Source organism: Rhinoderma darwinii, chromosome 9, assembly GCF_050947455.1.
Source record: "Rhinoderma darwinii isolate aRhiDar2 chromosome 9, aRhiDar2.hap1, whole genome shotgun sequence".
In the NCBI taxonomy this organism is placed as follows: Eukaryota; Metazoa; Chordata; class Amphibia; order Anura; family Rhinodermatidae; genus Rhinoderma; species Rhinoderma darwinii.
In genome coordinates this window covers 102,296,140-102,321,578 of record NC_134695.1, presented here as the reverse complement: position 1 = coordinate 102,321,578, position 25,439 = coordinate 102,296,140, and the positions used below count along the sequence as shown (strand labels likewise).

The 25,439-nt window shown below is 43.0% G+C and overlaps 1 protein-coding gene across 6 annotated transcripts in view; it reads left to right on the top strand.

The window, feature by feature from the left end:
* The window catches only part of CMIP (c-Maf inducing protein), a 158,302-nt gene extending 143,813 nt beyond the window's left edge, over positions 1-14,489 (top strand). For all 6 annotated transcript variants that reach the window (XM_075838663.1, XM_075838664.1, XM_075838665.1 and 3 more), the window contains 5 exons: positions 3,024-3,071; positions 4,079-4,225; positions 6,252-6,357; positions 7,172-7,242; positions 11,920-14,489. In XM_075838663.1, the coding sequence (XP_075694778.1) occupies positions 3,024-3,071; positions 4,079-4,225; positions 6,252-6,357; positions 7,172-7,242; positions 11,920-11,973 (426 nt within the window). In that variant the 3' untranslated portion in view covers positions 11,974-14,489. The remainder of the gene's footprint in view (positions 1-3,023; positions 3,072-4,078; positions 4,226-6,251; positions 6,358-7,171; positions 7,243-11,919) is intronic.
* Positions 14,490-25,439: the final 10,950 nt, after the last annotated feature.

The window sequence follows — 25,439 nt, the reverse complement described above, 5'->3', positions numbered from 1 at the left end:
TACAATCTAGGCCTCATGCACACAAATTTATTTTTGTCCTCCCGTAAATATTGGTGTAAATACGGGTCCCTGGTCACACGTATTCGATCCGTATTCCACCTGTTATTTACGGGCACGTTTTCGCTGCAAAATTGCCCTGCAGTAATCGGCAGCCCCTTCTATATCAGTGCAGGATAGAGAGAAGGGACAGCCCTTTCCGCAGAAAAAGTAAAAGAAATTCATACTTACCCGGCCGTTGTCTTGGTGACGCGTCCCTCTCTTGACATCCAGTCCGACCTCCCTGGATGACATGGCAGTCCATGAGACCGCTGCAGCCAGTGATTGGCCTGTGGTTGGATGCAGCGGTCACATGGGCTGAAATGTCATCCCAGGAGGCCGGACTGGAGGAAGAAGCAGGGAGTTCTGGGTAAGTATGAACGTCTTCTTTTTTTTTATTTTTAACAGGTTGATGTATATTGTGATCGGAAGTCACTGTACAGGGTGCTGAAACGGTTACGGCCGATCGTTTAACTCTTTCAGCACCCTGGACAGTGACTATTTACTGACGTCGCCTAGCAACGCTCCCGTAATTACGGGGGCACACACGTAGTCACCCGTAATTACGGGAGCCCCATAGACTTCTATGGGCCTGCCCGTGCCGGAATTACGGCCTGAAATAGGACATGTTCTATATTTTTCAACGGCACGGGCACCTTCCTGTAAGCATACGGGGAGGTACCCGTCGCCAATAGAAGTCCATGGGCCCGTAAAAACGTGCCGTAATTACGGCCTGTAATTACGGGCGTTTTTACGTTCGTGTGCATGGGGCCTAAGGGTCAGTTCACACAGAGTTTTTTGACGGGGAAACCGCATCGGAAAACGCGCCAAAAAACAGCCAAAAATGCCTCCCGTTGATTTCAATGGGGGGCAGAGGCGTTTTTTTTTCTCCCGCGAGCTGGAAAAAGAAGAGAATTTTGAGGCAGATTTTCTGCCTGCAAAAAACTCAGTGTGAATCCGGCCTAATCTCTGGTCTAATATTACAGTCGATGCAATGACATGGGATGAGTATGGAGAACTATCAGAGGGATCCTTTTCTTTGCTCATTCATACGGCTCTGGCTCGGCGTGTGCTCCTGTACTGGCTCCTTCTGGTGCTTCTATGGGAGAATACCTCTGTATATATGGCATCTGATTGCGCATGCCACACTTTCTTTTTCTGTCAGAAAAAAATCTATGTATGCCTTCGTGTGAAATCAGAGGCATAAGGAGGTACAGTAGATGCCCCATGCACTTCTATGGGAGCCCCATATGGTCCCGTACAAAAAGGAGCCATAATACAGCGATGCAAAGACCAGGTACGCAGCACTGTGGGAGGTCAGTAAACAGGAGATACATAAGTGTCCATGAGAGCTCTTCTCATGCGAGGTCATTTTTAGAAAAAATTATATTGTCCAAACTAAATGCTTTATTGCAGATCATTCATGTTTTTCCAAAATGTGTCATCCTGGTCACAAACCGGATCAGTCACCCATAATAACCAGTCTAGATGCAGTCCGCATCACCTACAGTAACTGCTTTCTTTATTTCTATGCTTTGTAGGGGGACACGTTCTCCACTCTTAGTCTGAGCAAAAGACCTGTCCAAGATAGATCTCCACCACTGTGTCTTATTCTATCAAAATTAGTGCAAGGGAAGTGGAGCAATTGTCCGTAGCAACCAATGGTAGTCCATCTCTCATTTTTTTTAGACCTTTTGGAGAATAAAATCAGTAACCTTAAGGAGTTACTGGCAACTTCTCCACTTTTGATACATTTCCCACATTCTTAAAGGCTATGTACACCTTTGAAATAGTTTGTTTTTCTTTAAATAAAAATGTTTTATCAGTGTGTTTGGTGCAACTTTCAAAATACTTTTTATTAAAAATTATTTTTACTTTTTCAGATACAGCTGCTTTGTATCCTGTATACAGAGCAGCTGTATTGTGCATTAAGACCTGAATCCGTCAGTTTAGCGGGACTGTCGGGCTCAGTGAAAGCGGGTCCTGGATATCTCGGACATGCAAGATCCACCTGCAATCGATCACATCAAAGTTATGAACACAGATGTGATCCATAACAACTCAATCCTGCAGAAACACGCAGGACCCGCTGACACTGAACCCGTCAGTCCTGCGGCCCTGACGGATACAGATTTCAGCGCTAGAAACTGCTGCTCTGTATACAGGATACAAAGCAGCTGTATGTGAAAAAGTAAAGATAATTTTTAATAAAAAGCAGATTGGAAGGTGCACCAAACACACTGATATACATTTTTATTTAAAAAAAAAAAAAAGACACAAAAAAACAAACGATTTCAAAGGTGTACATAGTTTTTAAAGGGGTTCGATGCTAACACTGATTGTTGAAATTGGATTTTTCCATTCGTGCTCACCATTATATTATCTGTGCATGTACGAACATACCTGTACATAAGTATTATCGAATGAAGACCTGTTGTTACCAATGATGGCCATGTAGTTGAAGGGGATGTCCCGTTAGGACAACCCTTTGTCCTAATGCTCTATTTGGGCATAAAGACATTATAGAGGGGATTTCCCCTGCTGGGCACCCACCTTGAATAGCCGGATTGGAGATCATCTCTTATTGTATTACCCATTCATGATAGTCTGCAGCTCCCCTCGGCAAGCAGAACAGATCACAGACAGGTCCTCCTTTAGAGAGGGGGTTGTCCAGATGGGATTAAAGACTAATCCACTCCGTAAACTAATAAAATGGCCTATGAGTTAAATACACAGTATTTAAGGACTGACCAGACATATTGGCTTTCGTCCCAGACTTCATTTGGTTATATGCAGGATTGGGCCTAATAGAATATTACATCACTTTATATGGATTATATTTGTGGACCACACAGCAAGAGTCACTCCATTTGCTGCCAACTGGCTCAAATTTATCCGTAACTGCAATATTGTTATGGTGCAAATCTACATTTTTGTTTTTAACTTAACTTCTTTGTATTAAGCCTTTTTGTTTGCTTTGATTTTAGCAACGAAAAGGAGGACCCACTCGCCTAACACTGCCATCCAAGTCTACGGTGAGTGTTTGCTATGCTGTTATTGAGTCCAGATTTGTCTTAGCTTTTATCTATCCATTGCTCTCTATTTCTTTTTTTTTTTCTTTTTTAGTATTATACTTCAATGTACCCAACTAGAGGGTGGCTAAATATCATGTCATTACTTATAGCTTCATTGCTGGCAGAGAATGGCCATACACATAATGAGTCAGCTACGTTCATGTATTTCAGTAGAGCAGGGAGAAAAGCGCTACTTATCACTGACAACGTTTCCCCGGGGAAACAATCAGATTGGACAAGTATAACCCAACCCTTTGTGATCCATGATTCCCCTGATATCATACATTGAGAAGCTGTCTGGCAGCCCTATAGACATTCAGTTATCAGTGGGGCTAGCCAACAAAAATCTACTGCCTATGGGCAGCTTAAGAGGTGTTGTTGATAGACATTTCCTCTTTGCAATCTTTACCATTCGAGGAATCGTTGCTTACTTCAATTTGCCAAATCTCTAACACCAGCAAGACCCCAGGCCTACCTTCCACTGCTGGAACACAAACACGGCCTTGCAAACAAACCCTTATGCCTCAATCACATCTGTGTTGGAGGCTCCATTACGGGGCTCCGTTGCAGGTCCGTCTGAAATTACCAGAAACTATAGCATGCTGCGCTATTTCTGGTAAAACCACTGACACCCCGATGGAACCAATTAAAGCCAATAGCTTACATCGGATACGGGTGGTGTCCGTGGTGCAAAGGAATCCGTATGTATGGGATTTTCGTTGCTCTGCTCCTATAATGGAGCAGAGCAACAGAAATAACGAACGCAGATGTTATGCAAGCTACCATCTTAGGCTATGTCCACATGTACCAATTTACCCTTTTTTTCTAAAATTGGGTCACACATAAAGATTAAATAATATGTCCCATGAAAACATAAGTAAACATTTTACTGTAGTGCAGCCATTGACTATCTGTGTGCACCCATAAAAAAACATTGAGACTTCAAATAATTAAAATATCATCAACAGGATGCCGACCTGGCCAGACTACTTTGTTCTGGCTCTTTTGGAAACCTAGAAAACCTCAGTCTGGCCTTCACCAATGTAACGAGTGCCTGCGCTGAGCAACTCATCAAGCTGCCTTCTCTCAAACAGCTCAACCTGTGGTCAACTCAGGTAGGTGGCGCTCAAGATGGGGCTGTGGTCGGCAGAGTTACGTGACAGCACACATGATTTGACTACACCCAGAAGGTTGTGGGAACCCTAGTGAGTTCTAGAAATTAGTAATCCACGTTTTCTAAAGCAGAAATTTACCTGTAAACTAAACCATAGAAAACTATGTTGTGCAACCAACTGATATATGTACAGCATGATGACTAGGACCTCATATCCGTACTAACCAGTCACAATCTCATTGATATGGCGGTATAGGTATTAAATTAGATTGTTCTTTAATTAGCTCTTCCCACAACGAGAGAAAATGTGCAACTACTAGGGAAAATTAGGGATGGATCATAAAGAGAGAAGTATAAAGAAGCCTTATTCTCCTCTATTTGGTATCGGCTCTCGGTTGTACTGCAGTGTATAAAGCTGGTTTTAAAGGGGATCTCCAATTTAAGATACATACATCTGGACAGAGAACGCTGGCGATCAGCTGCATAGCAGCTAAAAGTTGGGGTACCATGGCAGTGAACTATGACATATTGGGGAATAGTATGAAAAGCAGTTCCCTACCACATTGTTAATGTGGAATCACTCAGAATCAGGGAGTATAAAAAATACCACCAAATGATAAAAAATATATTCTATTGGTCACAAACCTGTAGAGGAGATGTAGAGATATTGAAATTTTCCTGTATGCGGTGCTAATCTGCTGGAGTTCACATTAGGCCAACAGGTGAGTGACTCTCATACAGGAACTGGATTCAGGGTAAAAGGGGTATTCCCATCTCAGATATTTGATAAACCATATATGTCTGATATATGCCGATCCCAGCGCTGGGTCCTGCATCTATCTCGAGATCCCCGCCTGGTGAGATAACTGTGGCATCCAGGTGGCGACTTAGTGGCAAGGTGGCCGGGAATTACGGAAACATATCGAGCTTGCTGAGCGAAGCGGTTTCTGTAATTCCAATAGAAGTGAATGGGAGTTACGGAAACCAAATATCACAGCGAACCATGCGGTTTCCGTAATTTTCAAATCTGCGGAAACAGCTTAGCTTGCTCTGCTACGCTTTTTCCATAACTCCAATTCACTTCTATATGAGTTGCGGAAACAGCGTATCTCCGCAAACTCTGCTGTTTCTGGAACCCCAATCACCTCTGCACCGATTCCCTGCCTGGAATGGGGCAGTTAGCAGCCATCTCACCAGGCAGAGTGAGGGGATTCCCGCTCTCAAGGTAGGTGCGAGTCCCAGAGCTGGGACCCACATCTATCAGACATAAATGTCTGAGTTGGGAAAAAGCCTTACATTGCTGACAGAGTCCTGGTTCTTGTAATCTGGGACCTGCTTCTAATAATAAAATATATTTTTAAAGGGGTTTTCCCACCACAGACATTTGACATATCAACAGGATATGTCATAGATGTCAGATAGATGTAGGTCCCACCTCTGGGACTCGCACCTATCTCTAGAACGGGGCCCACTAAACCCCGTTGTACTGCTCTTTGTTGCGGCTGAAGCAGGTGAATTCCGACCATAAAGAGGTCAACAGCGGCGCTCAGTGAGCTACGCTGCTTCCGTAACTGGCATTCACTACTATGGGACTTATGGAAACAGCGTAGCTCAGCGATTTCTCAGCACAGTGTTTTCGTAACTCCCGACCATAAAGTCATGAAGAGGCCTGTGGATGTGTCATAAATATTCCTGGTGGTAAAACCCCTTTAAATTAGATTTATTAATAAGTTGTATTTTCCTTTTAAATTTAATAAAAAATATAATGGAGGTTTACACAGACTTCCTTTTGAATATAGATGCCAGGAAAACTGTCAAATTCCCTAGTAGATTGTAAGTCCTCGCAGTCAGAGTCCCCTCTCCTCCTATACCAGTCTGTCACTCCGTAAGCTCATGAATATTGTACTTATTTTTTACCGTTTGTTCACATGTTGTGTGTAAACCCCTCTGTCTGACGTCCTTGAAGGTAGTGACGCTTTAAAATAAATAACAATAAAATCATTAACACTCATCTTGTTCCCCTACAGTTCGGAGATGCTGGGCTGCGGGTTTTGTCCGAGCATCTCACTACGCTGCAAGTTCTCAACCTGTGTGAAACCCCCGTTACGGATGCTGGGCTGCTGGCACTGAGCTGTAAGGACTTTCTTTTAATGGCCTCTATACTTCTCCTCCCCTGGAGAGCTGCATTTGAGGGAGGGCACATGAGGGGAACTTGCCCTGGGGTCTCCACCACCCACCCTCCCTGATTTCCATTCAGTGATCCTATCCAGCAGAGAAGAGGTGGCTACGAATGCATGTAGCTCTCTTTTTGACCTCTAAGGGAGTCGCTGGCTTGGTTGTCTCTCTAAAAGCCATTGACTTCTATATGTTGCTTTGATCGGGGGTCAGGTGGAGCCCTGGTCCCAGAGGTGGGAGGGAGTCCCCCACCAGGCTTTAAAGGGTGCACCGGGCATTTTGTATGGATGGCTTATCCTTAGGATAGGCCATCAATATCAGATCGGTTGGGGTCCGACTGCCAGCACCTCCAACGATCAGCTGGCTGAAGGGGGGCCACGGTGTTCATTGCCGCAGCCTCTTCAGTTTATACCAGGCACAGCATCGTAGGCATCCATAGCAGCTGTGCCTAGGATTGCAGCTTAGTCCCGTTCACCTGAATGGGACCGAAACTGTAATCCCAGGCACTGCTGCTACGTAGCTGTACGGCACTGTGCCTGTAAACTGTGAAAAGGCCACGGCGATGAATACTGTGTCGCCATCTAACAGCTGATCGTGGGGGTGCCGGTAGTCTGACCCCAACCGATCTGATATTGATGGCCTATCCTAAGGATAGGCCATCAATATAAAATCCCCTGATAATGCCTTTAATACACACCTGCTCCCCTGTATTCTTACGTCTCCTCTTCAGGAGAAATAGAGAGGAATAAAACTTCTGTCTTTTATATTACAGCTATGAAGAGCCTCTGCAGCCTAAACATGAACAGCACCAAACTTTCAGCAGACACTTACGAGGATCTGAAGGTAAAAATACCAGACGTGTGAAGTAATCCTGCTACTTATCACCTTATGGTGAACAGGAAAAAATATCATATCTTCTAATAGAAGTCATTAATTGAAAGCTGTACGTAATGATGTGTTCTTGGTGACAATATACTCACTTACTCGGCCCGAGTATTTTTTCCCACGGAGCAGTGCTGCAAGAGGTCTGACAATGCTATATAACACTGGGACCCACTGGCTCTGGCCTAGTTAATGCTGTGATCTAGGAAAAACGGATTCTCCCACAGCATTATAGGAGTTCAGCTCCGCTGTTAGGTCATGTGACTGTCTATAAGTTTGTTGACTGTTTCCATTAGCAACCAGAACTGTGAATTCCATCTAGAATATAATAAAATGATATTCAAAAGGGAGAGAATATGCTTTACATTCAATTTCTTAAATTGATTTCCCCTTAAAATAGTCTGGGATCTAAAAGCAGCCTTGTGTTTCGGGCCCTTTATCAGCTTGCTAATGAAACATGGAGGCCTTTAATTGTCAAGAATTACATTAATGAGCAAAGGCCTTGAGTGACCTTAATCTTCTCAAGACTCTAATTATCTAAGCACACCCACTGTTCTTCTCTGGTGACCAACACACCCAGAGATGTGACCCACATGTTATTTTTGTTTGGTATCCTGTTCCATATTTAACATTTCCTGGGAGATCAGTGACTTTAGACTTGTCACGTATCATAAAAATAGCATCTAAATACCCACACCCCAGTATACATAGCAGTGAGTTCACCGCTGTGGGTGTCTTATATTTACATGTTCCTTTTACCTTTGATGAACCTCGTTGCATATATAACAATTCCCTAATATACTCTTCTTACGCTAATCTCAGTAGAGGTCCAGGTAATACACGAGAGTAGTAAACTAAACCGGAAATAAAATTCCCTGTGGACTTTCTCCTGCATGCGGATTCTTTGCTTTAGGCTATGTTCACACGTTACAGTAAAAACGGCTGTAAAATACGGAACTGTTTTCAAACGCTTTTTGATGAGTTTTTTTGAGCCGTTTTTGGAGCTGTCTTTCTATTGACACAATGAAAAACGGCTCAAGAAGTGATATGCACTTCTTTTTACGGAGCGTTTTCTTTACGCACCATTTTTTTCAAACGGCCGCGTAAAAACACGCCCCGTCTGAACAAAATGCAGTGCCGCGGGTAAAAAAAACGCTGCGAAAGCCGCTTTCTCTGCCTCTTATTGATGTCAATTGGAGGTCAGAGACGGAAACACCTGAAGGAGCATGTCGCTTTTTTCTACTGCAATGCGTTTTTTTCCCGTTTGGCTTCCGCGTCAAAAACAGCACCAAAAAACTCTGTGTGAACTAGGCCTAATAATTCTATGCAGCGGTTTCTGGAAAGCTGGGTGCCGGTCATTACAGCCGCTATAACCTGTCCCATAAGAGCTGCTCTTATTCAGCTTTCCCAGACTCCAGAAAAGTAAATCTGCCTGGTTATGAAGTACTAAGGCTCCACTATGACGTTTGGTCGCAGTAAATCTCATGATTCATGCACAACTTCAATGTTACCCTACAGGAAATAAGTGGGAAAAGACTTAAATGTCAAGTTGGTGAATTTCCTACCCAGAAATAAGTAATATCGGTCTTTTTTAGGCAAAAGGATGTGCTTGCTACCCCTGGCACGGTGACCATCACATTACACGGATACCTCAGAATGCCCCAATAAGTTATTTGAAATGGAAATGTTTTGCGTGCAGATTTCCTCATTTAATTGAAATTTGCTAAATCTGACGTATAGGGCCTGATGCCGTTTAAAAAATCTGCAGCATCACCTTTAAAAGCATCCAGATTTGTTTTGTTTACTGCTGCAAATGAAAGGGATTTTAAAAATGCATTGTATCTTCAGTTTGGATTTTTGTTACCCTAATAGGGCATATGGAAAAGGGTCGTCTAGTGAGACAAGTCTTTATAAACTTTTCCTTCTGGGGCCTCACCTGCTAAATCATTCTTAACAAAAGAGAGACGTGTAGATGTGATCAGAGCTTGCTGTGGCATATTAATCATTTTTCTAATATAGTTTTATCAAAAAATGTTTTCGTTTTAACGCTGCAGCTTCTATGTATCCACTATACATAGAAGCTCCATAATGCCGCCGTAAACCGAATCAGTCAGTCAGCTGGAATGAATGCTCTGTTGACAGCGGCTCCTGTGTGCTTCTGACACACAATCGCACCCTAAGGCCGGATTCAGACGAGTGTTGCAATCCTCAGACGTGAAAAACGGTAGTTTTTCACGTCTGAGGTGCATCCGTGCTCTGCGCTGCAGGACATGTTATCACGCATCCCCCATAGACTAGAGTCTATGGAGGGATGTGTGAAAAAATAGGACATGTCCTATTTTGTCACGGACCCTTCACGCGGTCCGTTGAAACAACGGGCTTGTGAACGGTCCCATTGCATTATATAGGTCCGTGTGACGGCTGTGGTTTCTACAGCTATCACACTAACGTATTACACGATCATGTGAATAAGGCCTAGTAGTGATCAAATCTAAGTTGATCAACTAGATATGATCAATATTAAGTCTGGATTCGCACAGTACGGAAATTTTGCATATTTTTCTGCAGCATTTTTGTAACAACATACGCAGGTTTTATGTGGGTATTTTACTGTGGATTTCACACCTACTATATTGAAAAGGCTGAAATCCACAGTAAGGCCTCATGCACACGACCGTGCCCGTAATCACGGCCCGCGATTGCGGGCACGGCCGACGGCCCGCATTTTCAGGCTGTGCTCCCATACGGTAGCACGGCCCGTAAAATGCGAAAAGTAGGACATGCTCCGTAATTCCCGGCTCGGTTCTAGCAATCCGATACAGAAAGCTGTCCGCGCCCAATAGAACCGAACGGGTCCGTAATTGCGAACCGTATTACGGTCCGCAATTACGGAGATTCTTTATGGTCGTGTGCATGGGGCCTAAACAGAATGAGCATGCTGCAGTATTAAAAAAAAAAAAAAAAAAACTCTGCAGCATGCTTTGCTCTCCATCCGGAAAATGTTCTGCAGCATATGGATGAGATTTGTTTAAATCTCATCCACATGGCTAGGACTGTAATCCGCTGCGGATTTTCCTTCCTGTGTGAATCCAGCCTTAGAGTAAGTTCATACGTAGCGTAAATACTGCAAATTTTCCGCAACTTATTTACTTGCGCAAAATCTGCATCATAATACAGTAGTAGCATAGTGGATGAGATTTAAACAAATTTCAAACACACGCTGCATAAAAAATTTGCCAAAAAATGTTAATAAATTGATCTGTAGTACGTTCTTTTTTAAATACGCAGCATGTCAATTTATGCTGCAGAAACGCTGGTTTGCTGTTGCGGGTTTTACCTTTCCATTAAATTCAATCGAGAAAACCAAATGTTGCGATTTTTGCGGTGGAAAATTTACAAAAAAAAGAAAAGAAAGATTATACTTACCCGTTCTCTATACTTTGCTGTCCAGGTCGGCCTCCTGGGATGATGCTTCATCCCATGTGACTGCTGCAGCCAATCACAGACTGCAGCGGTCACATGGGATGAAACGTCATCCCAGGAGGCTGGGCTGCAGGAGGTAAGCTTGTTTTTTTTTTAACCTGCTGTTTGGTGTGGTTCTTTGGCCGTAATTCAATGCGGGGTCCAGGGCGGATACGCAGTGTACTTCTACGCAGTGTATCAGCCGTGTGTGAACTTACCCTTAGACGAAATTCACACGAACGCAGCGTTTTTTTGCGCGTTGCAGTTCCGTGTGTCATAAGTGTTTGGTGCGTGGCTGCGTGATTTTCACGCATATGGCATCGTTATGACACTGTTTTTATGTCTAGAAACAGAAATGAAGGAAGTGGTTTTATTTTTGCCTTCATTTCTTGAACAACTGTTGCGCGAATCACACACAGCACACGGAAGTGCGTCCGTGTGCCATGCGTGATTTTCACGCACCCATTGACTTCAATGGGTGCGTGATGCGCGAAAACCGCTCAAGTATTGGACATGTCATGAGTTTTACGCAGCGGGCACACGCTGCGAGAAAATCACGGACCTTCTGAACGACTCCATTGAGTTACATATGTCCGTGCGACGCACGTGATTTTCACGCGCGTATCACGGACGTGAACTACGCTCGTGTAAATAAGGCCTTCGGGTTAGATTGTATGTTAGAGGCATACAGGAGCCACTGTGAGTCTAGCTGACTGACTGACTGACTGATTAAGGTTACAGCGACGTTATGCAGCTTATATGTATAGTGAATACATAGAAGCTGCAGCGCTAAAACGAAATAAAAATTTTCATAAAACTGTTCAAAAAGTGATTAGTAAGGAAAAACACATACATTATATAAAAAAAAATAAAAGGCATCAAAGCTTTGCATATCCTTTAAGTTCCACAGTGGCCCCATGATGGCAATGCCAACCATGCTGCTATCTTCAAAGGCCCCTAAATACCAGTCACAGTTTCTCCAGCCATCACAACTTCCCCGGAGAAGATCACTTCTGCCTGAATAGAAACATAATGTTCTGGGACAGTGTCATTGTCCTGCTGAATCCAGGTCATGCTGCTCCACATCAAGAACTAGGGGACACTTCACAGCTTGAGAAGCACGGTCATAAAGGGTGGTGGTGATGGTTGATGATTTTTTTTTTTCTCTCTCTATAGGCAAAATTGCCAAACCTTAAAGAGGTTGACGTCCGCTATACAGAAGCCTGGTGACTCCCCGCTAGCCTTGAAGAAGGACATTCTCACTTCGGCTAACAGTCGAAAAAACAAAACAAACTGTAGAGCAAGAAACGTCTTGGACTACAAATGTGTCTTTTTAAGTTTAGAGGTCATTTTTAATGTAGAGGATGGACTCATACAGATACTTACAGCTTAAGAAAAAAAACATCAAAATTAATCTAATTTAACGGATAACTAGACTTTGTAGCTGCAAGAAGACTATACTGAGGAAAAGAAAAGAAAACCTTTCTGGATTTTTTTTTATTTTATTTGCATACGTTTTATGCTGTGTGGGGGGAAACATTAAGAATGCATACGTTTTATGTATTTTTTTTTAAATTCAGTTTGATCAGATGGACTAATGAAAAAAAAATCCTGCTTTGACCTTTTGCTGCGTAGCAAGTTCCGGAGCGCATCAAGAATGATTGTCATTATCTTTGCACCTTTTTTTTTCTTTCCCTGCAAATTCATATTGTTGTAAATAGGATTTACGTCATTCACCTATTTAAAAAAAAAAAAATGGTTCACACTCAGCGGGTCTGGGACCTGCTTTTTATTTATAAAATGTTAATTTTTTTTTGCAGATAGAACTGTACAAAGTAGTTTGTCGCTGTCTTGTTGACTGTGTTATTAACGTATGTGTATTGTTTTTGCTTTGATTTCAGAAGAGGAAGCTTTCTTGAATAAATACCATGGTTAATGTACTGTGTATTTGATATAAATATATATATATATCCCCTCAGCTACATGCTGTGTCGATAGCTTGGGATACAAAAAAAGAAAAATTCATTGCACTTCTTTGTCATTGGCTATAATCATTTAACATTGTGGCCCGTGTTAATGCAGTTGTGCCCTGCTACATCATCTTTTTTAATATACTTGTATCTTGTTGTTTTTACCGTTTTTTTTGTGTTTTTTTTAAATTTAATTTTGAATTACTTTAAGTGATGATGAGGATATACATCCATGTATGCAATGCGAGTCAGGAACCACCCAAGTATCTGCAAGAAATTCATAAAGGGACACTTCTAAAAAAAAAATGCGTTATGCCCAGTTCAGGGCCAGAGAGGGGGCTGTGCATTGTTTCTCTTTGGTGCCTTTGAACCTCGGATTCATGCACCTTCCCTGTCAGGCCCTGCACTGTATCTTTTTTTTTTTTTAGGAGTGTTCTTTTAGGTTTTACTTAAGATGGCGGCTTTCAAACTGGCCCGGTGGTAGTCGGTGGTAGTGACGCCCACTGTTCAAATACCTATTTGTAATGATCGGAAACCCTGGAAAGGGGACTGTATTTTCTTGGTATCTGCACCCCCATTTCCAAAGGGTACAATTTAAAATAATTCTTATTTACAGATACACGCTCTTGTGCTGGAGACTGGTGGCCACCTTCCTCTCATATCTTTCGGTGGTGCAAATCCGTATAATAAGACACATTGTGAGATCTCCACAGAAGCTGCATCGGGCACTGGCATTGCCACCTGTTGCTAAGCAATGGCCCAAACATATTCTCTTAGCAAACAGTTATTCATTAGGGAGTGTGAATGACTCACTATATATAATTTCTATAGGAAACATTTTGCTGAAAGTTGGGTGGTTCTTGACTTTTGACTCGCCCTGTATATATCCCGAATTGAAAAAAATGATAAAAGTTTTTGATCACCTCCCTTTGAACATGCTGCAAGTTTCCATACCAGCTGCATCATGTGTATAATAAACATAAAAACGCATATATATATCTGTACACATATATGCTGTGGTAACAGGGCACATCTTGCATACAAAATATCTATCCACTGTCTGATTTTATATCTATCAAATTCATGGGTAATGTTTATACTGTGATAATTCTTGTAAATTATGTTGTTATATTGGAAAATGAATGATGTCATCACAGCTGACGTCATCACTTTTATTTCATTTTTATTTTATTTCTCATTTTTATTTGCAAGCCTCTTGCTGTAGATAAGGTCACTGCTAGTCATGTCATTGTGTAGTGACCTGTCTTAAAGGAGCCTCAAAGGTTTATTATGTTAACAGACCTCCCGGTTGACTTGTAATATCCTTATAATGTTGAGTAGAGGTTATGTAATTCATTGTAATTATCTCAGCTTGTAGCCTGTTGTAAAGGAATATATAGAAGGCATTTTATATTCTCCAAGACGGACTTCAAGAAACTTGGATTTACAATTTGGCTGAGGCTACTACGCAAAGAGCGGCGGCATGTATAGTTAAACCTTCTATCAGGCTTACAGAATTGTTTTGCATAATTTTGTTCTTGACAAGAATTTTATGGAGGTTTTGGAGAAGAAAAAAAAAAGATATTATTGGTCACTGATGTTTAGTCCTATACAAATGTGAGGATCTTAATCATGCATGTAAAATTGCAAGTCTCAAGGTAAAAAGAAATGGAATATATCAGTGATAGATTTGAGTGCTGCCTTCTCCCTGGCTACAGAATATCGCCAAAGTGTGCTTTCTTTTAAAATAAAATGAAACTGTTGCCTTTGTTTTCACACCGGGCGTATCATTTGTATATGATGTCAATTTTTAAAAGTAATTTTGTTTGGTATGGTGCTGATGAGCAATTGTGGTAGGTAAAATTCGGGGCTCCAGGGTAAAAAACAAAAAAACAACAACAACTCCCTTTGGCTCCAAAGTCTAAAAATTTAGAAGCCAAATTATGTGTTTTGTTTACTAACAAAAATCAACTGCGGACCGACTGGCGGCAGTGTTTGCACTATGGACTGAGTGACTGAATCATTTACAGAAAACTAGGATCTTTACGTTTACGATCTACAGGAGCTTAGTACATACGGTTATGCACTGAACTCAAAAATAACAGTTCACTCTCATGCTCCCTGTAGTGGGGACTGCAGGCCGCCATGATGTTATGTTTTAAATTGTTTCTATGCAGAAGGGCTCCAGCCTAAAATAAAAATATATACTAGTTCTCACTGAATTGGAATATCATCAAAAAGTTAATTTCAGTAATTCAAATCAAAAAGTGAAACTCCTATATTATATAGATTCATTAAACACAGAGTGATCTATTTCCAGCATTTTTTTCTTTTAATGTTGATGAATATGGTAACAGTTAATGAAAACCCTAAATTTAGTGTCTCAGAAAATTAGAATATTATATAAGCCCCATTTCAAGAACTATTTTTAATACCGAAATGTTGGCCTACTGAAACAGTACAGTATATGCCCTCAATACTTGGTCGGGGCTCCGACTCTGCATGAAGTACTGCATCAATACGGCGTGGCATGGGGGCGATCAGCCTGTGGCACTGCTGAGGTGGTATCAATGCGACGTGGCACGGAGGCGATCAGCCTGTGGCGCTGCTGTGGTGGTATCAATGCGGTGTGGCATGGGGGTGATCAGCCTGTGGCATTGCTGAGGTGTTATGGAAGCCCAGGTTACTTTGATAGCGGCCTTCAGCTCGTCTGCATTGTTGGGTCTGGTGTCTCATCTTCCTCTTGACAATACCCTATAGATTCTCTATGGGGTTTAGGTCAGGCGAGTCTGCTGGCCAATCAAGCGCAGTGATACTGTGGTTATTAAACCAGGTTTTGGCAGTGTGGGCAGGTGCCAAGTCCTGATGGAAAATGAAATCAGCTTCTCCATAAAGCTTGTCAGCAGAGGGAAGCATGAAGTGCTCGAAAATGTCCTGGTAGACTCTGCGCTGACTCTGGACTTGATATAACAGTGGACCAACATTGTTGCTCAGTTGTCCAAAGTCCTGTTTTCAGATGAAAGTAAATTTTGCATTTCATTTGGAAATCTCGGTCCCAGAGTCTGGAGGAAGAGTGGAGAGACATCAATCCAAGTTGCTTGCAGTCCAGTGTGAAGTTTCCACAGTCAGTGATGGTTTGGGGGCCGTGTCATCTGCTGGAGTTGGTTCACTGTGTTATATCAAGTCCAGAGTCAGCGCAGCGTCTACCAGGACTTTTCGAGCACTTCATTCTTCCCTCTGCTGACAAGTTTTATGGAGATGCTGATTTCATTTTCCATCAGGACTTGGCACCTGCCCACACTCCCAAAACTACCAATACCTGGTTTAATAACCACAGTATCACTGCGCTTGATTGGCCAGCAAACTCAACTGACCTAAACCCCATAGAGAATCTATGGGGTATTGTCAAGAGGAAGATGAGACACCAGACCCAACAATGCAGACGAGCTGAAGGCCACTACCAAAGCAACGTGAGCTTCCATAACACCTCAGCAGTGCCACAGGCTGATCACCTCCATGCCACGCCGCATTCATAACACCTCAGCAGTGCCACAGGCTGATCACCTCCATGCCACGCCGCATTGATGCAGTAATTCATGCAAAAGTAGCCCCGACCAAGTATTGAGGGCATATACTGTGCATACTTTTCAGTAGGCCAACATTTCGGTATTAGAAAATTAGATTATATAAGCCCCATTTCAAAATAGATTTTTGAGACACTAAATTTGTGGTTTTCATTACCTGTTACAATAATCAACATTAAAAGAAAAAAAATGCTGGAAATAGATCACTCTATGTGTAATGAATCTATATAATAAATGAGCTTCACTTTTTGAATTTAATTACTGAAATAAATTAACCTTTTTTTTTCAAACTCTTTATTTAACAAAAAAGACATAATAAATCCGTAGACATTCCCACAAGTCGGGAGCATATATAGCTTCGCAGAGCTATGATAGTATTCTCAGTAGGAAACATTGTGAGATAGAGCACAATTTCCTTATGATGGTATGTGGCTAGTGAAAAACACGTAATCTCTTCCTAGATTATTATGTAGTAAAACTCCGTAAATATTTGTCTCTAGGTGAAGTTGGAATATCATGTTCAATGTATTAGAAGCTAGTAAGGAAGAACAAAACCTAAAACGAGAACAATCAAAACTTGGTGCAGCGATCTTATAGTAAAGATTTTAGTTCTTTCATGTATAAATTATTTGAAATAAATTAACTTTTTGATGATATTCTAATTCACTGATGGACTAGTGTGTGTGTGTGTGTGTGTGTGTGTGTGTGTGTGTGTATATATATATATATATATATATATATATATATAATTAATCTCTCTCTCTCTTGGGCGCCTATTGTTCCTAAAAATTAAGGAGTGAAATTTATATTTGCGACCATATTAGTCGCCATCTGGAGCCCTGTACATTGCAACATTCATTAATGCAGAAGATATAAAGGAGTACTCTGCTATTCATTTAATTCCATTATTTATTTCCTGCTGCTTATGTAGCAAAAACACCGTTGTACTGAGGTTGTCAGGTTGTCAGCACTGCATCAGTCCCGGTCAGAATCAAAGTTTCTTATCTCTGACACACTGAGGCCATTTTCACAGGAAGCCAATGAACCTATCAGCAGCATTGGGCTGGGGTTCCATGGGCCCATTGGAAGGGATTATTATTCTATATAGAACATGTACATGTCTACTTTTCATTTCATCATAGTCCTTGTTGTCATTGTACACACAGGACATATCAATAAGGTCTGATAGGTAATTTGTGGCTCATCCCAAAATAAGTATACCCTAGTGACAAGTGATTGCTCCAAATTCAGTTGTCTTCTTCTGGACCTTTAGGGCCCATTATTGTGTTAGAGCCCGGGCCCACTGGAGGATCCTCTGGTGGGCCACCACAACCCTGCCTACCAGTATATAGAATGTGGGAGGAAACTCACACGGGGAGAACTTAGAAATTACATGCATGTTGCCCTCGGTCACCTACATGCAAGGCCACCGTGCTGCCCAATCAATTAATTTATAAAATAGGAAGCTATATAATTGTACAAAAAAAAACATGAGTTTACAATTCTGCTGACATACCTTTCTTATAACTGCTGTAGAGCGCTAACTTCACAGTTGAATGGTATAGCCGATGGATATGTCCTGTAGTGCATCCATGAGCTAACTGAGGACTAAACATGGTGTTTGAAAAGTGACCCCCAAGCGATGTGAACCCCAGGAATCATTATTAACAGCTTTACATAAGACTTGCGCCAGGTCACATGACACGAAGATTACATCACCCGAGCCATGTTTAGTCCTATTCAGTTTGTATTGACTTGGCACTTGTCCTAAGAAAAAAAATATAAGGGGGGTGGCACCCTCTACAGAGTTACTGTGTGGCATTGTGCCAGATAAGCCTGAGACTTCTGCCACAGATCCATGGGTTGGAATTGTCCAGTGGCGTAGCTATAGGGGTCGCACCTGCGACCGGGCCACACAGAGCGCTAATTTTTGATGTGCTGTGAAGCCGTCACTTCCTGGTTATGGGCAGGGCTCCTTTAGACGTTAGTCACATGGTACACTCAGTGTACCATGTGACCGTCGCGTGATGGGCGTTCCAGCCACTGTGTAAGAGCCAGTGCGGAAGAGCATGGAAGACTGCAGGTGAGCCGTATTGTATTGTATTGTACTGTCCGTGTTTGCGGTGGAGAGAGGGGGGGGCGGGGCTTTAAATTACAGGCTCCTCCCTCCACTGCAAACACAAACTGCACGATACAGTACATTACAAACGGGGGGGTCGCGTGCCACTTACCGAGGTCCCGGTTCCAATTGAATTTGCATCCTCAGGACACAGAACCAGTTGAATTTCATGCTGGAGCAAGGAGCGGATGGCCCCTTCCTCCAGCATTCACTGTGCTGTGAGCCATTAGCGACTACGCAGATGGAGCGATTTAGTGACATCATCGCGCCTGTCTACGCCGAGTCACTCATAACACAGGGCAAAGAAGGAGAAGGATCTCCTCCACCTGTCGTGGGAACGGGGATAGGTAAGTAACTTTATTACTTTTCTATTATGCACATATGGGGGACTTATACTGTATAAGGGAAGGGGGGGCTGATATGGTGGCAGCTATGAGGGACATTATACCATATGGGGTCTGCTATGGGGGCATTATACTGTGTGGGGCAAGCTATGAGCAGCATTATACTGTGTGGAGCAGCTATGGGGGCATTATACTGTATGGGGTCTGCTATGCGGGCATTATATGGTGTGGGGCAGCTATGGGGGGCATTATACTGTGTAGGGGATAGCTATTGGAGCATTATACTGTGTGGGGGGTAGCTATTGGAGCATTATACTGTGTGGGGGCAGCTACAGGGAGCATTATACTGTGTGGTGGTGGCTATGGGGGGCATTATACTGTGGGGGCTCTTGGACAAGGTGGCTAGGCATGGCAGGGGTCTTGTGGTGTTGGGTAGGGGGGCCCAAGCTGAATTCTTGCACCAGGGCCCATGAGCCTTTAGCTACGCCCCTGGAATTGTCTATGGCAAATCCGACCCGTATGAATATAGCTTTACTGTTGGTGTTCAGCTCAGACCTTCACCTAACGGCAGACCCAGGTAAATGAACCTTTTTTAAAAAATTGTTGAGGACCCCTGAAATAGAGGATCATTTGAATATAAATCCAATATGGCTCTTGTACTCATCCACCAAGAAGGGGCCAGATAGTGCTTATAGACCATAAACTTTTGGCAGGTCCATTAGAAGATTACATATGGTTAGCATTATCTGGTCAAGGAAAAGTAATCCCAGAGTGAGCAATGTTCAACTATCTGATGCTCAAATAATTTGGCGTTTAATAGGGACCTTCAAAAAAATCTGGACTAACACAAATGACCGTTACAAAATTCACCTGCAGCACACTTGGGATATAACACAACATGAGTTATGCTGTCATCTAGGGAACATAGGATTACGTAGTGTCTGTTGAGAAATCCTTGTCATATATGCGGATTGATAGTTGCCAGATTGATCCAATTTAGTCATAAATTCAGACCATGTATGGTCCGTGTGAAAGTATGTTTTTAAACTGTAAAAAACTAAATATATATAAGCGCCTAATCTCTAACAAAACCCAACAATGAATAAATAAACACCACAGGCAAATCAACAAAGACGACCCAATCCCTACAACAATTACCACACCATGATTAAATATAATGAACTAAACATAAAAGTAGAATGAAAGCAGGGGCGTTGCTAAAGGCTCATGGACCCTGATGCAAAAGTTCTTATTGGCGCCCCCCCTCCAAACTTCTCATGTCCGACGGTCCGCAGCTTTCAGTTGCATCGCTGGGTCTCCTAAGGGACACAACAATGCAGCACTAGCAGCCAGGGGTGTCACTAAGGTCTTAAATGTCAGGGGAAATAGCCCCAATACATATGTCCCCCCCCCCTATAAACTATGGATAGAATTAGATACTGTGGCTCCACAGACAGTATCACACATAATAGGATTAGATACAGGGCCCAGCTTGCGGACATTGCGGCTCCAGCGCTGGACCCAGGAAAGGTAAGAATAATAATTGTTTTGCTAATTATTTTTGTGTGTTTGTGTTATTTTACAGGTTCTGTCGTTGGACTACGTCAGATTCGAGGACTACTTCAATGACAGCGTTTATTTTATTCTCAATAAAATGGTTAATGAGGGTTGTGTGGGTTTTTTTATTTGAATAAAATATTTTTTCTATGTTCTTGTATTTTTTTTAACTTTATTATTACCACCTTAGTAATGGCCCCTGGCTGATTGACAGCGTTTATTACTAAGACGGGGCTTGATGTTATGCCGGTGCACTAACCCCCATTATTACCCCGGTACCCACAAGGGGTACTGGGAAGAGCCGGGTACGAACCAGTACCCAACCATCTGTAGTGATGGTCGGACACTGGGGCGGCCGCAGGCTGGTAGTATTAGGCCTAGTAATGGTAGGCGGCTGCGGCGGCTGCTGCTGCGGCGGCGGCTGCTGCTGCGGCAGCATCATCTGGCTGGTTATGAAAATTTGGGGGGACCCCACATCGTTCTTTCCAATTATTATAATATATTTTTTTAACTGGTTCCCGACCGCTGGCTGTATTTTTACGGCCAGTGGTCAGGGTCCTTAAAACCCGAGCCATAGACTTTTTACGGCTCGGGTTTTAACTTGCTGCCCGCGCGATCGGGCAGCTGAATGTCGGGTCTCCGGCTGTCAGTGACTGCCGGGGACCCTGAGGAGAGGATAGAAGCAGCTGTCGCTGCTTCTGTCTTCTCCGATGTCTTTTTACACAGCGCTCAATGAACGCTGTGTATAGGAATAGAGACAGCAGCAGCGGCGCTGTCTCTATTCCTCCCGGTGATCATGTGACTGGTCACATGATCGCCGGGTGCCGTTGCTAGCAGACTGCTGCTGGGTCTTACTAGACCCAGCACAGCCCTATTAGTGACAATCGTCACTGAGAGGGCTGATTTCCCCTGTAACTGGGGCGGCTGTGCAGCCCCAGTTACAGGGGAAAAACATGGTGTAAAAGAAAGAAAACAAATATATAAAGTTCCCCAAAGATCTTTTTTGACCTTTGAGGGACAGACCATAGTAATAAAAAAATAAGTAAAGTGCAAAAAAAAAATTAAATAATAAATGCACATAAAATACCCACCCCAAAAAAAAACGTTCCCCCCGCCAATCATTGTTGTAACGCTAGTGCTGACCCAATTACCCTAATATAGACATGTAATATATTAAAATTTACGGTAGACAATGACGATCACAAATAAAAGGACTATTTTAGGGTAAAACTATGTTATTACCCAAAAAAAATAGCTGAAACGTAAAAAAGCTTATTTTTTTACTATTTTCAAACTTTATGAATAAAAATTCTAGAATAGCAAAAAAGGTGTGTATAAAAACGAAACCTGCATTGTCTATGGAAAAAACGTCGCAAAAATCACGTCGTTAGCCCAACAAATAAAAACGTTATAGCCATTTAACTAACACGTGCTAAAAATGGCTAAACAGTGTCTGGTCCTGAAGGCGCAAAATAGCCCGGTCCTGAACTGGTTAAATTACGTTGGTTTTTCATAACCAGCCAGATACAATAAAGCAGACTAACATTAAAACAAATACATAGAAAAAATATTTTATCAAAATAAAATCCACACAACCCTCATTAACCATTTTATTGATAATAAAAAAAGCCATCATCGAAGTAGTCCTTGAATCCGACGCAGTCCAACAACAACCTGTAAAAAAACACAAAAAACGATTAGTAACACGTGGTAGGCTTAGATACAGGGTCCAACAGACCGTATCACATGGGCCCTGTATCTAAGCTTACCATGTGGTTATGTAAGATGCTTAGATACAGGGCCCCAGCAGACAGTAATCTTATACAGTATAATATTACGGTCTGCTGGGGCCCTGTATATAAGCCTACTGTGTGGTAGGCTTAGATACAGGGCCCATCAGACAGGATCACACATGGGCCCTGTATGTAAGCCTACCATGCGATTGGCTTAGATACAGGGCCCAGCAGACAACAGCACACAATCTTAAAGGGGTTGTCCAGTCCCTAAACATTGATGGCCTGACCTCAGGATAGGCCATCAATAGCTGATGGGTCAGGGTACGACTCCCGGGACCCCGCCAATCAGCTGTTTTGAAGGGGCCACAGCACTCATACAAGAGCTGCTTCCCCTTCATTCTCCTTACTTGCTCACACCGAGTCACCGACACGGATTCACAGTGTGAGCAAGTGACCGGAATGAAGGGGAAACAGCACTCGTACGAGCGCTGCGGCCCCTAGAAAACAGCTGATTGGCGAGGTCCCGGGAGTCGGACCCCAACCTATTAGCTTCAGCAGATAGGGATATTAATCTTACCCTACTCTTCAGCCGCAGCAAAGGTCCTGATTCTATCCTGGTTCGGGATGTTGTGCGCGGCACACAGCACTGTGACGTCAGGACCAACCAGGCGGGTAAGTACTGTCAGTTACTATAATAACAGGGGCCCCTGGCCCCAGTTACTATAGTAACTTTTTCATTGATGTGGTGCGGGGGCCGTGGGCCCCCCTGGCTTCGGGGCCCGGTCACAATTGTGACCCCTATAGCTATGCCACTGAATGAACGTAAAGCTTTACAAATAATATATAATAATGACATACACAATAATAACCTAATTAAAGCCGCGCCTTCTTTTTTTTTTTAAATATCCTTTTTATTGTCAGTTTTCACATTTTCTTACAAACATTTCACGTAAGAGTTACATCATGAGTGCGCAGCACTCAACTGTCATGGGATTAACTTTTAAATTAAATTCAACATAACATATAAACACACCAACATAGAAACATGGCATAATTATCGATCTTCAGATGGACCAAACAAACATGACTCCCCCAACTCCAACACCACCTAGATCATCAATGAGTTTCCACTCATCCTTTCTCCCCCAGCTGGTTCACAGTTGCATCCTCCCTAAAACGCCTGCCAAGAGCTGCGTGCAGTACCACTTTGTGTACTGGAAAGGCCTAACAATTTCCGCTATTTCGGCTGTTGTACATTGCGTTTCTATAAATACTTGCCACTTATCAAATAGCTTCTTGGTTCCCGTTTCCTTCCGCCTTTCCACCTCCTCCCTCTCAAGAACCAATAACTGTTTCAGCCGTGACACAATCAATTCTAACCCCGGCGTGTCTGCCTCTAACCAGTGACTCAGGAGGCATCTCAAAGCTACCAGTAAAATCGTGTGCACCAACACGGGAGGTGATCTTACTCCTCGAGCACCCTCTTCCTCTGGCGGCCGCGCCTGATGGAATAGTAGCGCTTGAGGCGTCATTGGGAGATTCGTTTTCCAATGGTCCTTAATATATTTCTGTACCATCCCCCAAAATCGTTTCGTATGTACACACCCCCACACTCCATGCCACAAATTCGTCAGTGGTGTATTGCACTTGGGACAACTTGTAATGCGATCAGGGAAAGATTGTGAGGGCAAGATATTAAAGCCATATATAGCTGTATGCATGAACTTGAAATAGGTTTCCCTCCAGCTCTCATTTATCACACTCTTCCGTACCGTCTCCCAACCCCCCAGTATGGTCTCTCCTATATCTGGATCCGGAGTCCACCGTTCCCAGCTTTTAAAACTAATCCTTAATTGCGGACGAACAAAACCCTCTCTCAATGCTCTATACATTCCTGAAATGGTCGCCCGCCCAGTTGTTGGACCTATGACCTCATCCAGAGTGTGCGTAGTAGCTTCCTTACTCAAATCCCTGAGCCTGGAGGTACAAAATGTTCGTACCTGAAGTACTTGCAAAAAATTGACTCTATCTACTATGGGTCTGAGTTTAGCGGTGATTTCCTCCCCAGTTAACCACCTCTTTTCCTCTGTATGCATAAGATCCCCTGCGCTACCAATGCCTACCCTCCCCCATGAGGCAATTCCGTCCCCCTTGTCCATTCCCGGTAAAAACTCCGGATGACCGCTCAACGGCATATACTTCGATACCAGGTGGGGTAACCCAAACTGCTTACGTACCACTTTCCAAGCTAGAACTGTATCTCTCAATACAATGGAGGTTTTGAGACGGCACGGAAGAGAAGCGATTCTACAATGTAACAAAGCTTTCAGGTTCCACGGTGAAGCATACTCCCCTTCCAGATCTAAATTGGAATAATTACTTGTTTCATGAAGCCAATCTACTACATGACGCATAAGACAGACCACGTTATAACCCCTGACATTCGGAAAGTTCACACCCCCTTCTTGTTTACCCATCATGAACTTGGTGAGTGCTATGCGCGGCCTTTTTCCTGCCCATATAAATTTAGTGAATGAAGCCGTCAATTTCGAGACATCCACATGCTTCAATAAGAGAGGTAGCGTTTGAAAGGGGTATAGCAATCTAGGAAAACTAACCATCTTGATCAGATGACATCTTCCCAAGAGGGACAACGGCAATTGGCCCCATCTAGTGAGTTCTGCTTGTATTTTTTTAATTAACGGGGGATAATTTAGGCCATACAGAGTGTCTGGTACCCTCCCTATTTTGATACCCAGATAGGTAATGCAGTGTTCCACCGGTGATATCCCGCAACCCAAGGATTGCCAAAAGGTCTTTGGCAATGGCCTGCCCAACTCCAGCAGTTCGCTCTTAGCTATATTGACTTTGTATCCCGAGCATTGCCCAAATTCCTGCAAAAATTGAAAAACCTTCCCTAAATGCTCCTGAGGGTTTGACATAAAAAGTATGACATCATCAGCGAACAGGGCTAATTTCACTGCACAAGATCCCACTTGAATGCCTCTGAACATATCCGATTCCTCCAAGAATCTGGCCATAGGTTCCAGTGCTAGATTGAATAGCAGGGGCGACAAGGGGCAACCCTGTCGTGTTCCTTTATGTAATTGGAAGGGATCTGATAGGAACCCCGAGGAATGAACACGTGCTTGCGGGCTATTGTAGACTCCCTTCAGGAAGACCCGGAAATCTCCCTGAATGTTCATTTTGTCTAGCACCATCCCCAGCCATTCCCATTGTATGTTATCAAAGGCTTTCTCTGCGTCTAGCGCTAAAAGTGCCGGCCTGGTACCTGGCTGGGGATCGTGCCTGACTGTTTCTAGCACCGTCAATACCTTGCGTAAATTTGTCACTGCAGCCCTGCCCTTTACAAAGCCTACCTGAGA